Source organism: Neofelis nebulosa, chromosome 18, assembly GCF_028018385.1.
Source record: "Neofelis nebulosa isolate mNeoNeb1 chromosome 18, mNeoNeb1.pri, whole genome shotgun sequence".
Taxonomy (NCBI): Eukaryota; Metazoa; Chordata; class Mammalia; order Carnivora; family Felidae; genus Neofelis; species Neofelis nebulosa.
Window position 1 is genome coordinate 1,350,050 of NC_080799.1, and position 14,418 is coordinate 1,364,467.

Genomic DNA, 14,418 nt, shown 5'->3' on the forward strand with positions numbered 1-14,418 from the left:
GGGCCCGCGGGTGGAGGGCGGGGCCCGCGGGTGGAGGGCGGGGCCCGCGGGTGGAGGGAAAGGCCCACGGGTTCTGCAGGTGGAGGGCGGGGCCCACGGATTCTGCGGGTGGAGGGCGGGGCCCGCGGGAAACAGGCCGCGGCAGGCTCGCCCAGGAGCGGCCAGTTAGCGGGAGCCCACCTGGCCGGCCGCGGGGCGGGCCTTCCTTCCCGCAGGAGCGGCGGGCACCGCGCAGGGCGGCAGCGTCTGGCCGGGGAAGCCCAAATTAAAGCCGGCTGGGATAGCGCTCATGAGAGCTGCTGGGAAGGAGGGCAGACGCCACGCGTCCCTGGGGACGTGGTCACCAGGACGCTCGCTGTCCGTGGATCGGAGGTGGCCTGACCCCTCCGGAGACGTGGAGACGTGGCACAGACGTGGGATGGGGCAAACGTAGTGAAATATTAATTCGAGGGCCGGAGTGTGTGTTTTTTTCCTGTCTGATTTTGTTCGTGTAAAGTCCACCAGTGGGCCGGGCCTCTCCGGGGGCGAGAGGTCACCGGCAGGGCCTGTCAGGGTCGGAAGGAGGCCATAGTTTCTGGTGTTCAGACAGTGTTCCATGTTGGGGGCTGAGCGCCTGGAGGGGCCACCGAACTGCGCTGGGATTTGTGCATCTTTTTTCATGTTTTCATGCTTCAGTGAAAACGCTCCGGAGCGGGGATGGGATGGCCGGCCTCACGGTGGAGAAGGGTCCACCTGTGACCCGCCTGCAGCCGCGGCCGGGAAGCTTCGCAGGTGCTCTGTTTTATTTTACTATTTTTTTTTTTTTTTATGTCTTATTTATTTTTGAGAGAGCACCAGCAGGGGAGGGGCAGAGAGAGAGAGGAGACACAGAATCCGAAGCAGGCTCCAGGCTGTCAGCACAGAGCCTGATGGGGGGCTCGAACCCAGGAACCGGAGATCATGACCTAAGCCAGAGTCGGACACTTGGCCCACTGAGCCACTCAGGTGCCCTGACAGGTGATCTCTTTAAAATGCGGCCACAGAGTCACTGCAACAAGTCAGAGCGTCCCCCACCATCCTGCAGCGGCGTCCTCGCTGTGGGGTCTCTCAGTACCAGGGGTGGCTCTGTGGCGGGGTCTAGGGGCCTGGTGTGTGTGTGTGGGGGGAGAATGGCCCCTGAGGGAGACCCGCCCGTCCTCGGACACCTGATTTACGGTGGCGTGGGCGGGGAGACCGCGGGGGAGAGGGGGCCGTGCGCCAAACGCGGCCGAGACAATTAGTTATTCGTGTGGAAAAAACGAAATTGGATTTCTGTCTCACTCCATAAATAAGAATCGCTTGCAGACGACAGCGCGGGGCGTCCCCACGGCCTCCCTGTGTGGGGAGGGGGTGCCGAGCGCACGGGAGAGGCAGACCTTTAACTGCATTAGCGTCGAGAGCTTCGTTTATGGAAAAATAACCTAAAAAGGGGAAAGGTGAGTCATATGGTGGGAGGAGCTGTTTCCACGGGTAAACCAGCAAGGGATCGATGCACAGAGCGTTGGGGCCGCGGCCGCGGGAGACCCGCAGCCCGCAGAGGAGCGGGGAAGTAGGCGGGGCCGAGCAGCTCACGGGGTGTGCGGAGACGCGGCCCCCGCGAGGAGGGGGTGGGGCACAGGTTCCGGCGCCCCCGAAGTCGCGGGGCTTCCTGTCCCCAAGCCCGATGCCGGCAGACCCCGCGACCCAGCCTTCTGCTCCTCGGTAAACCCTACAGAAACACTTGATCCTGAGCCCGACGAGGCACACGCTGGGTCGTCCAGGGGGCTTTTAGTAGCGAAACCTGGGAAAGCGGCCGGATGTCCACGTGACGCGCGAACGGGTGCACCTGTGCTGGGAAGCTCCCCGCCGTGGAGTTGTGCCCGGAGGCCGGACGGTGTCACCGCGGGGCACGGCGGCCCCCGGCAGGCCTCCGGGCGTCACGCGTGGGTCCCGCACCGTAAGCGCGAGCGCACACCGAGCCGCGTGCCGTTCTGCGCTGTGTGACCCTCGGGCGAGAGGACGGGCGGCGCCGCCCGGGGCGGGGGCGGGGGCAGCGGACACGGAACCGGAAGGCACTGGGGCTCCTCGCGGTGACCTTGGGAGGGGGCGGTGGGCCTGCGAGGTCCCGTTGCGCGCACGCCCGATGACACAGAGTCACCCAGCGCGTCACATGTCACGGGACCACATTAATGAACAGAGATGCACGTTTCTGATGCCGAGAGTCTCGGAACAATCCGTGTCCATCGAGAGGAATGACGGATGCTTCCTGCCGCTTAACGGACTCGCCTGCGGCGATTCCTACGCTCGGTGCTACTCAAACCGCCTTCACTGCTTCCCTCCGGGGCTGGCTCTCCGCGAGCTCGCGGCCTCCCGCGCCTCCAGGCTGGACGGCACCTCGGAGGGGGGGGGTCTGGGCGGCCCCTGAGCGCCCGCGGGCGGGGGTCTTGCCCTTGCCACCACGTGCACCTGCTGCGAGTCGGAGACCGGGGCTCGATCTGCCCTCCCATCCGGTCTGGGTCCCCCCTCCCCCGCCCCTGCCTCTCGGCGCCCCGTTTTGAAGGGCAGAAGCCAGCCGCACCCCGTTTCCTCTGCAGGGTCTCTCCTCACACCCTGGTTCCCTTAGCTGGGAGGCGGGGTCAGGGCTTCCCCCCCCCTCCCCCCACCTGCCTGCCCGCTTCTCCCTGGGGGGGGGGGGGGGCTCTGCCCAGCACACCCTCCCCGGCCTGCTGTCTGTTGAGTCTGTCCCGGGTCTCGAGTCAAGGCTAGAAATGCAGCTCCGGGAGCCACTTGCTGGGCCCAGGGTGCTCGGAGGGACAGCCCGTCACACACCATGACCTGAGTGTGACGTCGTGACCTTCTTGGACCCTGGGCTGGCGATGGAGACGCAGGGGACAGTCACCGTGGCCGAGGAGCGAGCTTAGCCCGGTGCCTCGGCCACCCCACGGGGCTCTGTCCTCGGAGGCTGGTCGTGGCCGCCCCGGAGATGAGCTGTCACCCGCACACCCGGCTGCCTCCCAGCGGGATCTCTGTCTCCGGGGGAGAGGAGTCTCCCCGCTCGCCGCGTGGTGCCTAATATTGCTAATCTGACGCATCTATTAAGCATATTTCCCTAAATATTTAAACACTTGCACAATTAATGAATCCCAACTAGAAAAATTAACCAATAAAATTTCCCAGATATTTAGATATTGATTATAAACTTTAATCAAATGCTTCTACATGTTTAATTAAAATCACAAGCTAAAGATACCAGATTTTCTCGAGCACCTTTACAACCAGGTACAGCCTACGTGCTGTATCTCCCCACAATCCACGTGCTGAGGCCCTGACCCCACCTGACCGCCTGGAGATGGGCCTCCAGGAGGTGACACCTGAAGGGACACCCGAGCGCCCTCTCCGACCTCACGAGGACACGGCCGGCCAGGGGCTCCACCGGAGACCGGCTTTGCTGGTCCCTGACCCAGTGACCTGAACGTCTGTTGCTGGGGCCCCCGGTCCAGGACATTAGTCAAGCGGCTCCAGCAGACTGACTTGGGTTCATGACCGTGTGGAGCCGTGCCCACCGGGTGGCCTGTCCCGTCCACGGAGTGCCCCTCGGTAAGAAAGAAAAGCCTTACAGTTTCTTTCGCTGAAACCAGTTATCAGCGACGCCTGGTTTTCTCTGTTCTCGTGTCGCCCCGAGATCTTTCCACGGTCGGTGGCCACGACTTTCCCTCCCACGCCCTCCCATCGGCCTCGCCTGCAGGATCTGGGTTGAACCCACTTCTCTCCCGTATGCCTCCCAGTGAAGTGCCATGGGGGAGCTGGTCTGTCTGCGTCGGGCCGCCCCCTGCCACCGTCCGGGGGGACCTGGGGCCATGGGCCCCTCAGCAGCACGTCCTCCTTGACAAGTAGCGTCCCCAGGAGGCGAGGGACCCTCTTCCTCCCGTGTGCCTGGGGCTTTACACAGACTGGCGTTGTCCCCAGTGACTCATTCACCTGTGACCTGTGTGTTCCCGGTGCTGAAGGGCCACTCGCCGGGCAGTGAGCCTGTCCAGCTGGCGCGTGTCCCCCAGCCCACGGGTCTGCTTCCCAGGACGCCGGCCGTGGCTGCAGCGGGGGGGCCGCCCGAGTGTCTGCTGCTCCCGAGATGCCCACCCTGTTCGGCACCGACGTAAAAACACACCAGATACTTGACGATCGTTAGGCCGACGGCAGATTCTACGTTCTTCCGGTCTCCGCACGCACCTCACACCTGACCTCTGCTGTGTTGGCATCTCTGAGCCTCAGTTTCTCCTCCGTCACGCGGATGACACCGTGGGTGCGTCAACCCAGGACCGGTCATTAGGACGCCCGCCCCCTCCCCCCCCCCCCCACGTCCTTGCCCTTTGACCCCCAGGCTGCCCTTTGACCCCAGGCATTACTGGCGATTGCTGCAAAGTAGTCATAACGAGAGGGGGAAACCGACGTCCCGACAAAAGGGATCCGACAAAGAGAAGACGCGGGGGCCGGGCGCGCAGAAGCATCACGACACGCTGTGCACCCACGTGCACACACACGCTCAAGGGGAAAGTTCCGGAAGACGCGCCATCCAAAGTGCACGGCGATTATGTTCCTTTTCTTCCCGAGACTTTCCTGCATTTTCCAAATGTTTGACAATGACTGGTATGAATAAGACAAGCAAAACCCCCACGTACGTGTGTTTTTTAAGCAGAAAACACCACCGCTGACTCCTGCCAGGGTCGCCGATGAGAGAGGGTCACGAGCCTGGGGCCTGGTTTCCTGCGTGGCAGCCGTGGGGACCCGGGGACCCAGGATCCCAGGACGCGGCCGCAGGAAGGGCGCAGGCTGGCGTCTCTGGCCCCCTGGCCCGCATTTCACCCTCAGACCCTTGGTCAAGCCAGCCTCAGGCCAGCTCAGAAGGGGTTAAGATGTGCCACCGATGCAAATTAGGTTTAATTAATCCTTTTCATCAGTTGCAAATATACCTTCTGAACCCTATTAAAAACATGAATATGCAAATGCAGACCTTTTTAAATTCTCATTTTCAAGGACTTGGTGTTGGGGTTTGATTAGTGAATTCCGTTAACAGCCTGTAAACCTGCTGCAAAATTTAATTTCCATTTTCAGTTAAAAAAAAAAAAGGAGAAAAGAGTCATGACGGCTGTTGGTAATTGGGCTAATTACGGTGTTACACTCACGAGACCACACAGGGAGCCCTGGCGGGTGGAGGGGGCAGCGACCGGGCAGGGGGAGGGCGGCCCCCAGCGGGCAGTCCATTTTCGAGGTGTGGAGACTGAGGCTCACTGTGAGGAGACCGAGAGCTGTGTCGGCTGGGGCAGAGCCAGCATGGGAGGGCCACCGGGCGCCCAGGCCGGGCTCCGGGGAGGGCGCCCTGGGCCCCAGTCTGTGGGGGACGCCGCTCACCGCCCCCTGGTTCTGCCAGGTCCCCATGGACTGCCAGGTCACCTGCTGGGACAGCCACTTCTCTTAGTTGACAGGGCCCTTCGCACGCACAGTGAGGCCCCGAGTGACCTGTGGTGGACACGACGAGGTCCTGTCCCAGCTGGGGAGGGCGGCAAGTGGGACAGGAGACGGCGGATTTCCCAGACGCGGCGGACGGTAAAAACACAGTAAAATGATGTCTCGTTAATTATTTACAGTGATTACACATTGAAGTAACCTTTTGGAATCGTTGGTTTAAATTAGATCTATATCTTAACTTCACCTGTTTCTTTTTATTTTTTTATTAAAAATTTTTTTAATGTTTATTTTTGAGAGACAGAGACATAGCGTGAGCGGGGGAGGGGCAGAAAGCGAGGGAGACACAGACCCCGAAGCGGGATCCAGGCTCCGAGCTGTCAGCACGGAGCCCGACGTGGGGCTCGAACCCACGAACCGCGAGATCGTGACCTGAGCCGAAGTCGGAAGCTCAACCGCCTGAGCCACCCGGGTGCGCCTCTTACTTCTTAAATGTGGCTACTAAATTTCAAGTCACACGTGTGTATGGGTTGCATGTTCTGTGGGCCAGTCCCGTGGGTTCCCGAGACCACGCGAGCCTGATGGAAACTATGTAACATGTGTGTTGCTGATCAACTACGCGTGGCGGGGGCCAGAGGTGCCAGAACGGAGCGGGTTCAGGAGATGGGGGCGGCAGCGGTCAGTTTGGGCCGCGGTAACAAATGCCGCCACATACTGGGCGGCTGAAACAATGGAAATGATTCCTCACGTCTCGGAGGCTGGAAGTTCGAGATCCGGGCGTGGGGAGGGCTGCTTCCTCCTGAGGCCCCTCCGTGGCGTGTAGACGCCGTGTTCTCCCCGTGTCCTCACGTGGTCGTCCCTCTGCGCGCGTCCGTGTCCTGATCTCCTCCTTGTATAGGACCCCCCAGTCCTGCTGGGTTGGGGCTCACTGTCATGACCTCCTCTTACCTCAACCCCCTCTTCAGACCCCCCTCTCCAAGTACATCACATTCCGGGTCCCGGGCTTCAACCCGTGGATTTGGGGAACTCAACTCAGCCTCTGACGGGGTGTGGGCCCGGCCCGTGCACGCGTGTGAGCGGAGACCGGGGCCTGCCCTCTCTGGACGGGCCCCTGTGGGGAGCCCACGGGCGGGAGGGAGCTTGGTGAACTGGTTGGTTCCCGTGGGGTGAGAGCTTCACGGCCTTTGAACCGGGCGTGAGAGCCGCCTGGGGGTCGCGTCACGTGCAGATTCTGATTCAGCGGGTCCGGGCGGGACCCGAGAACCGAGAACCTGCGTCCCTGACCAGCTCTGGTGCTGCCGGCCTGTGGATGCCGAGGGGGGCCGGGTGCTGGCGGCGGCTGGGGGTCCGGCGGACGCCCCGGCAGGCGGCGCTGTCCTCCCTGGGAGCCTCGGGTAAGCTGGGAGCAGCCTGTCGCACACAAATCCTGTTACATCCTGGCAATTAGAGTTTATCGCTGTGGCACTAATCCCTTAAAATTAGTCATTAGCGGCTTAAGAACCATTTAGTGTCGGGTGCCCACTGATGAGCTGGCAGAGGTGGGGAGTCTGCCAGAACCCGAACTTTCTGTGGCCTGGCGGCCGGGGCCTCGGTGGGCCCGGGCTCGTGTGGCCGTCTGTGCCTCCCCCGGCTCCCCGGGTGGCCCCGAGGGGACTGGACCGAGTCCAGCAGCGGGAACGGGGCCAGCCCCGGGGGACGTTGGCAGGAGCTGTGCTCCCGCTCCCACTGTTTGAATCTTCCTGCTCCCTTCTGGAAAGGAAAACCCTGGAATCGGACGGAGCACAGCCGCCGTCCAGCCCAGGCTGGCCCGTGCGTCGGCGTCTGGAAGGGGCCTTGGGAGACCCTCTCCCTGTGGAGGGAGGAAGCTGGGGACCGTGGCAGGGATGGGACACGTGCCTGGGCGTCTGCACCTGAGGGAAGGCCTTTGCTGGATTTGAGCTGCCCGGCGCCCACCCCGTCCTGCAGAAGCGGGGACAGCGGGCTGTGCCAATGCGAGACCCCGCCGGGCACCCTGACCCGAGAGGGGACGAAAGCTTCGGGGACAGTTTAGGAACCATCTTGGAGGTTGGTGGTGGAGCCCTGCAGCCGTGGGGCTTCGTGGCCTGTGTCGGGCAGTGGGTAGCTGGTGGCCACGGGGCTGTGGCACCATGCAGCCCGATTCCTCAGCTCTGACTCAAATCCTTCCAGGATATTCCTCTTTCGCCTGGGCTGGCCTAACAACCGGCACCCCTTGGGGGGCATCCAGCCTCCGTGGCCCACTGCGGACGGATGTTCCCTCGGCTGCCCACGGGGCAGAGGTCAAGAGCTTCTGTCCTGGCCCACGATCTGGGACATCCCCGTCCCTCGAGGTCCACCTGCCGTCAGGGCCCGGCCGGACACCCCTACCTAAGCCATCTGAGCGAGAACCAGCCCCACGCCCACCGCCCTGGAGGGTGCCTGTCCCTGGTAAGTGCCGTCTGCACGCAGGGAACGTGCTGGTGTGTGTGTTCCTGCCCGTGCGTGAGGGGCCGCGCAAAGTATGTTTAGGGGCTGGTGATTTCGCGTGGCCTTCTGAACTGAGCGTTTCCTTGCTGTTGTACAAACAGCCGGCCCTCCGTCTGCTCCACGGGGCAGAGAAGAAGGGAAGGCTGGCCTCCCCGCCCACCGCACCCTCCAGGCTGGAGCGTGCAACAGGTGCGGGGGGGTTCCCGCTGTAGGCTTGGGGCCCCCACGTCCGGGGAGGGCAGGGTCAAGCCCACAGGGCCTCAGCAACACCCCCCGCCCCCTCCGCCCCACCACTACCCTGCGGGTTTCTGATGGTGCTGGACACAAGCTCAGGGACCAGGCCCTAGAACAGAGCCTGGGAGGGAGTCCACTCTGACGTCTGCCTGAAACCCAGCACAGGGGTGGGTGGTCTTTGCTGCAGAAGCCAGGACCCCCAGGAGCTTCTTCCCAGTTCCCAAGGGGCTGCTCCGCGGGGTTCAGCAAGCCTCCCACGTGGGGGAGCGAGTTTGGAAATGGGTGCTGTCAGTGAGACAGGACGCGGGGCAGGGGAGCCTCGGGCCTCCGCACGGGCAAGCCGGGGCTCTCAGCCCGTGGAGGGCGGAAAGCCCCCGAGCTGGACTGGGGTCCCCATTCCCACTGGCTTGTGGCCCTGGGAAGCCACGTCACCACCCCGAGCCCATGTCTTCAGTTTCAAAGCCATCCGGGCTGTGCTGTGATCAAGGGAGCCAGGGGGGCTCCGGGTTCAGGCAGGAGAGCCTTGCTGGTGACCCTGGGGCCTGGCCAGGCCGTGTCTCCATCTGCCCGCGGTGAGGCTGCCGGCCACGGGCTGGCACCGCCGATGCAGCCACACGGGCGGCTGACGTCAGGACTCATTGTCCCCATGACCGGTGACAGGTCTGGAGTGCTGAGCCGTGCGTGTCAATGAGGTGGCACTTGGGCGCTCCAACGCCAGGCGGCCCGTCTTCTGTCCCCCAACATCCCGTGCTGGGGGGAGGGGTGGGCCACCGCTCCAGGACTTCCCGAGCCCCCCAAACCCCTGGTCAGCGGGCCCCCCAGGCCCGGAGCTGTGAGTACAGAGGCCAAGGTCCCCCGGGGCTGGCAGCTGGACCCCCTCCCACAAAGGCGGCCCCCGTCCCTGTGCCCAGGGGTCCGGGGAGAAGGCCGAACCCGTGTGCTGTGATCCCCATCCCTGCCCCGGGTGCCCAGGCGTGTGCAGGCTGCTGGTCCTGAGGTCACCACAGGGAGGAGGACGTGGCCGGAACCACCAGCGTCGCCCGTGGGGGCCTGGGGTTTGGGGCACTGGCTGCCAGCACTTCCACACGGGGCCTGGAGCCGCCCTCCCGGCCAGCACCTGGGGCCGCAGAGTGTGAGCGTCATCGTCGGTCCGTTGGCGGGGGGAGGGTGGGGGCGTGGGGGGGGGGCGGAGTCCAGGGCAGGGGAAGTATCTCGGCCACTCTGTTCCACCTGAACACGCGCTCCCTCTCTTCTGCTGGGGGCGGTGGCTCCTGGGCTGCCACCCACCGTCCCCTGGTGTCCAGGGGCTGCCCCGGGGCCAAACCGAGGGCTGGTGGGCAGGGCGAGCCCGTCCTCTCAGACGCACACAGCAAGCCGGCGGGGTGGCCGAGGAGCAAACTTTATTTCATACGGAGCAGGGACTCTGCCGGGTTTGAGCGGTGTGTGGACGGGGGTACACACTGGGGAGGGGGCCGGAAGCGGGCTCCCCGGGCCACCCCCCGGAGCGGCGGCACCGAACGTCCTGGGCGAGGAGGAGGGTGCGGCCTCTCCCCCGCAGAGCGGCTCAGCCCCTGCCGGCTACGGGTGCGGGCGGCCGGGGTCTGTGGGGCCGCGTGGCGGGAGGCGGGGTGGGCCTGGGACCTGCCGGCTGCCCTCTTCCGCGTGAGCCGCAGGCTAGGCCACCGTCTGGCGGCTGAAGAGGTCGAGCGTGAGGGCGCTGAGGAAGGCGGGGATGCTGTCTTGGCGCAGGAGGTGCAGCTCGATGAGCTCCGGCACCGTGCGTGAGAAGGCCGTCTCCAGAAGCTGCATCTTGGCGCCTGAGGGTCCCGTGGCCTGGAGGGCGGGCGGGAGACACAGAGGACACACGGTCAGCGGTGCGGTGGCCTGCGGGGGTCCCCCCGCCCCTGCCCCAGGGCCCTTCGGTCCAGGACAGGGCGGGACGGGGACCCCGTCCCCGGCGGGGGTGCAGAAGACGGGATGTGGGGCGTGGGGCGTGGGGCGTGGGCTCCGGGTGCCCAGCTGCCCTCTGTCGGTCTGCCCAGCCCTCCCCGTCCTCAGAGCCCGGCCCCCGTGACGGCAGCTGACACCCCGCCCCACCCCCCGATGCTACAGACGAACGGGCGAGGGGCCGGAGCCGCCCCAGAGAGCTGCTCTGCGCCCGGGCGGACGGCCGTGCCCCCTGGTGCTCAACCCCGCTGGCGCCGGCCACAGAACGGAGGGGGTTCCCGCCGGCGGCCCTGCTGGGAGGCCAACCCCGCTCGCGGGCCTTGCTTCTCGGCGGGAGGAGCCGCTCCCGGCCACGATACGCACAACAGCCGGGGTGCGCACGCCGCCCACGGAGTCCGTCGGCGGACCGTTACTCAGCCACGAAAAGAACGGAGCCCTGACCCCTGCTGCGCCAGGGACGAACCCCAGACACGGAACAACACGCGTGCGTCAGATCATCCGTAGGGAGTGTGCAGAACGGCGAGTCCGTGAGATGGAAAGTACATCAGTGGCTGCCAGGGGCTGGGCTGGGCTGGGCACGGGACGGACTGCCAGTGGGCGTGAGGGTCCTTGGTGGGGCGACGAGAGTTCTGAAATCGGGTCGTGGTGGCGGCACGGCTTGGAAGACACCAGATACACCAAAAAGCAAGCCGCGGGGTGAACTGCACAGCGTGGGAACTCCCCCCCTCCACCCCACCCCCGGGGCTGGGCGCGTGTACTAAACCCCCGTCTGCCCCACAGCCTGACGGGGCCACCCTCCCCCCAGGAGCTGCGGGGGCTGCCTGGCTCCGCCCGTGTACACGGCTCACCCCTGCACGCGGCGGGCCACGCACCCGGCCCGCACACCGACCTCCTCCCGGGAAGGACGCCTGGATGCGCCTGTTGGGAGGCGGTGGTCTCCCTCCGAGACCCCAGGAAGGAGCTGGTGCCGGCCTGCCTGCTCCCCCGTCCTGTCCCACGAGCCCTCCCGGCGGCCGTTGGAGCTCGTGGCGCCCAGCGTCTGAGCGGCCCCCCCGCCTGTGTGCCGCGCGGACGGCCTCTGCTGCCTCCCCAGGGCACCCACCCTGCTCCCCTGCATGTCCGCACGTTTAGGCTTGTCACAGTTCAACACGGACCATTTTTAAACAAAAGTAAGAGAAACCACTCTGACCTTTTACCGAGAAAATCCTTTCATTTCTGCCTTCTGCTCAATTGTGAAAATTTCCCCTAAATGTCAGAGGGGCTGATCCTCCGGCAGCGGAGGGGCGGGGAGCAGACGCAGGGCACCGCTCAGGCCAGGGGTGGGGGTGGTGGGGGGGTGCTGAGGGAGGCCGTGGCGCCCGCCTGGCTCGGCGGCTGAGTGGCAACCCTCCTCCGAAGCGGGGTCCCTCCACACCGCGCTGCACCTGGCCGGGACCCCTGCCTGCCCGGGAGGTGGCCTTCAGTCCGGGTGTCTCCCCAGATCCCTGTTGGGCTGTGGGGCCCCAGGCATGCTTTACACACATCAGACATCCCTCGCGGCTGCCAGCACTGCGGCCGTGTCTCGAACAATCGTCACTTAACGCTCGCCCACGCCGAGGCCCATCCTGGGCACCTCAGTGCACCTGTCCGGCATCCAGGAGGCGAGCGCACGGCCACAGAGACACTGGCTGTGCCCTGGGGCTGGCGGGGGGCGTGCAGGAAGGAGGCGTGACCAGGGCGGCCTTCTCAAAGCCGAGGGTTTGTGAGCCCCCCGCCCCCCCGCACGCCCCCCGGCCACGCCGGCCCATTCCGTGGGAAGGGCCGTGTCCTTGCTCAGAGGCGGCGTGGAGCCGTGTGGCTGCCGGCATGTGCCCTGGTCACGCCATGCCAATCAATCTCTGCTAGGCTCCACCGTGCTCAAATACCACCCGGTCCCCAGGTACCTTGTAAATCACTCTAATTAGAGGCTGTTCGCTTAAAATTAGAGAGCAATTTTTTAAAAAGCAAATTGCCCAGTAAGACGCGTTGGCTGTGGCTGGAAATATTTATGGCCTGTGTCTCTGCCTCCTCTGCCCCCAGCGTTTGGGAGTGACAGGCCGCGGTGTGGCTGGCAGGCGCCCCGTGGCGAGCAAGGCGCTCCGCCACAGTAAGACCCCCGGTGGCCCCTAGCTGGCCGTCAGCGCGGTCCGGCGCTCACACCTCAGCCTGGACTCGCCTCCAGGCCTCCCCTCCCTCCAGACGGCGGAGCTGGGCCTGCCTCGAAGGGTTCGGCCGGGACCCAGACGGCCAGGTCCGTCTGCCACGGCGCGAGTCTGCGGAGACGGGCCACGCGGGGACGCCGGGGGGCTCCGGGGCTGTGCGTCATCGGAAGATGAAGCACGTAGTGGCTCCAATGGGGCTCGTTAAATGCCAGCCTGTGGCGCCCCAGCTGGCGGGACGGCACGCGGCGGGCCCTTTGGGAGATGCCCTGAGTAGGGAACTGCCCCCGCTCCGGGGGCCCCCTCCCAAGCCCCCGACTGCCCGTGGGGACGGCACAGGGGGGAGGGGATTCCCGTCGAGTGCAAGCCTACCGCTTGCTGAGGGAGCCGAAGGCAATCCCGCGAACGAAGGCGCGGGAAGAATCCAGAGATGAGACCCATAGCGAGGTGTGGGTCCTCACGTCCCCACCTGAGCAAGATTTAGACAACACAACAAGATGACCAAAGAGGCAGCACGAACACCACTCTCTCAAGACTCTGGGAGCGGGGTATCGTCTCTGCGTCACGGTGGCATGGCGGCTTGTCACAAGGCCCCATCGACTCCCGAGGAAGCGGCTGACGGCAGCTGGAGGGAAACGCAGGACGACGGGAGCATCTTGGGGCCTGAAAACAGACGGTGGACAGTCACAGAGACTTGGGGGCCCCAGCTCGGTGACGAGAGACACATGAGAGGACGCGGCATGCTTCCGTGACCCCGCGGGCCGAGACGAAACGCGGGGTCGTGGCTCGTGGGCGCACCGGGCAGAGCCGGGGGGACACAGAGCCCGGGGTGCCCTGCTGGAGACCAAGGACCACCCGCCAGGTGTCGGGGCTCTGCCTCGAGAGGCAGAGAAGGGAAGGGTCGCGATCAAGGAGGAATGAACGAAACTGACGACAGGAGAGGGGGTGCTGCAACCAGAGGCCGGTCCTTCGAAACCAGCAACAAAACTGACGGAAGAGAAAAGACAGAAGCTGCCGATACCAGAAATGAGATCCTGGAGCTGTTCCGAGAATAATAAGAAAACACTTAAAAACCCTTTATGCCCATAAACTTGACAGCTGGGAACAGAGCGTCCCTTAAACACCACGGAGCACCAGGGCTCGGCCAAGATGAAGCAGCGAACCCGACAAGTCCGGCGGCCATTTAGGAAACCGAATTTGTAATTAAAACGCTCAAGAAGAAATCTCCAGTCCCACGTGGTTCCACCGGAGAATTTTATCAGACATTTAAACGAGAATTAACGCCCATTTTCCACGGTCTGTTCCGGAAGACGGAGCAGAGAGAGTACTTTCCTGCGCACAGGCGTGTCCGCCCGACAGCAAGCCAGAAATGGTGCACACGCACAGGCGGAAGAGAGAAGTGGACTTGGTGCAGAGACCCTCAACAGGGCTCAGCTAACGTGGTCGGGAAGTATAGAGCGGGGACTACGCCAGGACCACACGCAAGGCACTTCTGCGTGTGGCCGGTGAGCTGATGACCAGTCAGGACGCGTCACCACAACCCCAGGACACCCAGTCCCACTGCCGACACAGGAAACGCCTCTGACAAAACGCAACCTCCATTCCCGAAGAAAACCCTCGGCAGACGGGCGCGCACGGCCCACGCGGCCTCCGAGTGGGACAGGCGGCGCCGTCCCGTCCTGGGGGCAGAACACACACGTGGGGGCCTCGACGGAGGTCCCCACTAACGTGCCCCATCAACTTTTAAAAATTTTTTTTTTTTGGGGCGCCTGGGTGGCGCAGTCGGTTAAGCGTCCGACTTCAGCCAGGTCACGATCTCGCGGTCCGTGAGTTCGAGCCCCGCGTCGGGCTCTGGGCTAATGGCCCAGAGCCTGGAGCCTGCTTCCGATTCTGTGTCTCCCTCTCTCTCTGCCCCTCCCCCGTTCATGCTCTGTCTCTCTCTCTGTCTCAAAAATAAATAAACGTTAAAAAAAAAAAAAAAAATTAAAAAATTTTTTTTTTTTAACGTTTATTCATTTTTGAGACAGAGCATGAACGGGGGAGGGTCGCAGAGAGAGGGAGACACAGAACCCGAAACAGGCTCCAGGCTCTGAGCCGTCAGCACAGAGCCCGACGCGGG

General features: G+C 64.1%; 2 protein-coding genes across 8 annotated transcripts in view; both read right to left on the minus strand.

Annotated features, from left to right (window-relative positions):
- LOC131500735 (basic proline-rich protein-like) overlaps window positions 1–386 on the minus strand; it is a 36,614-nt gene extending 36,228 nt beyond the window's left edge. The window contains exon 1 of the mRNA XM_058710155.1: window positions 181–386. Within this exon, the coding sequence (XP_058566138.1) occupies window positions 181–291 (111 nt within the window). The 5' untranslated portion in view covers window positions 292–386. The remainder of the gene's footprint in view (window positions 1–180) is intronic.
- Window positions 387–9,558: 9,172 nt separating this feature from the next.
- Window positions 9,559–14,418, minus strand: part of MAD1L1 (mitotic arrest deficient 1 like 1) — a 318,460-nt gene continuing 313,600 nt past the window's right edge. For all 7 annotated transcript variants that reach the window (XM_058712035.1, XM_058712036.1, XM_058712034.1 and 4 more), the window contains one exon: window positions 9,559–10,008. In XM_058712035.1, coding sequence (XP_058568018.1) covers window positions 9,850–10,008 — 159 coding nt within the window. In that variant the 3' untranslated portion in view covers window positions 9,559–9,849. The remainder of the gene's footprint in view (window positions 10,009–14,418) is intronic.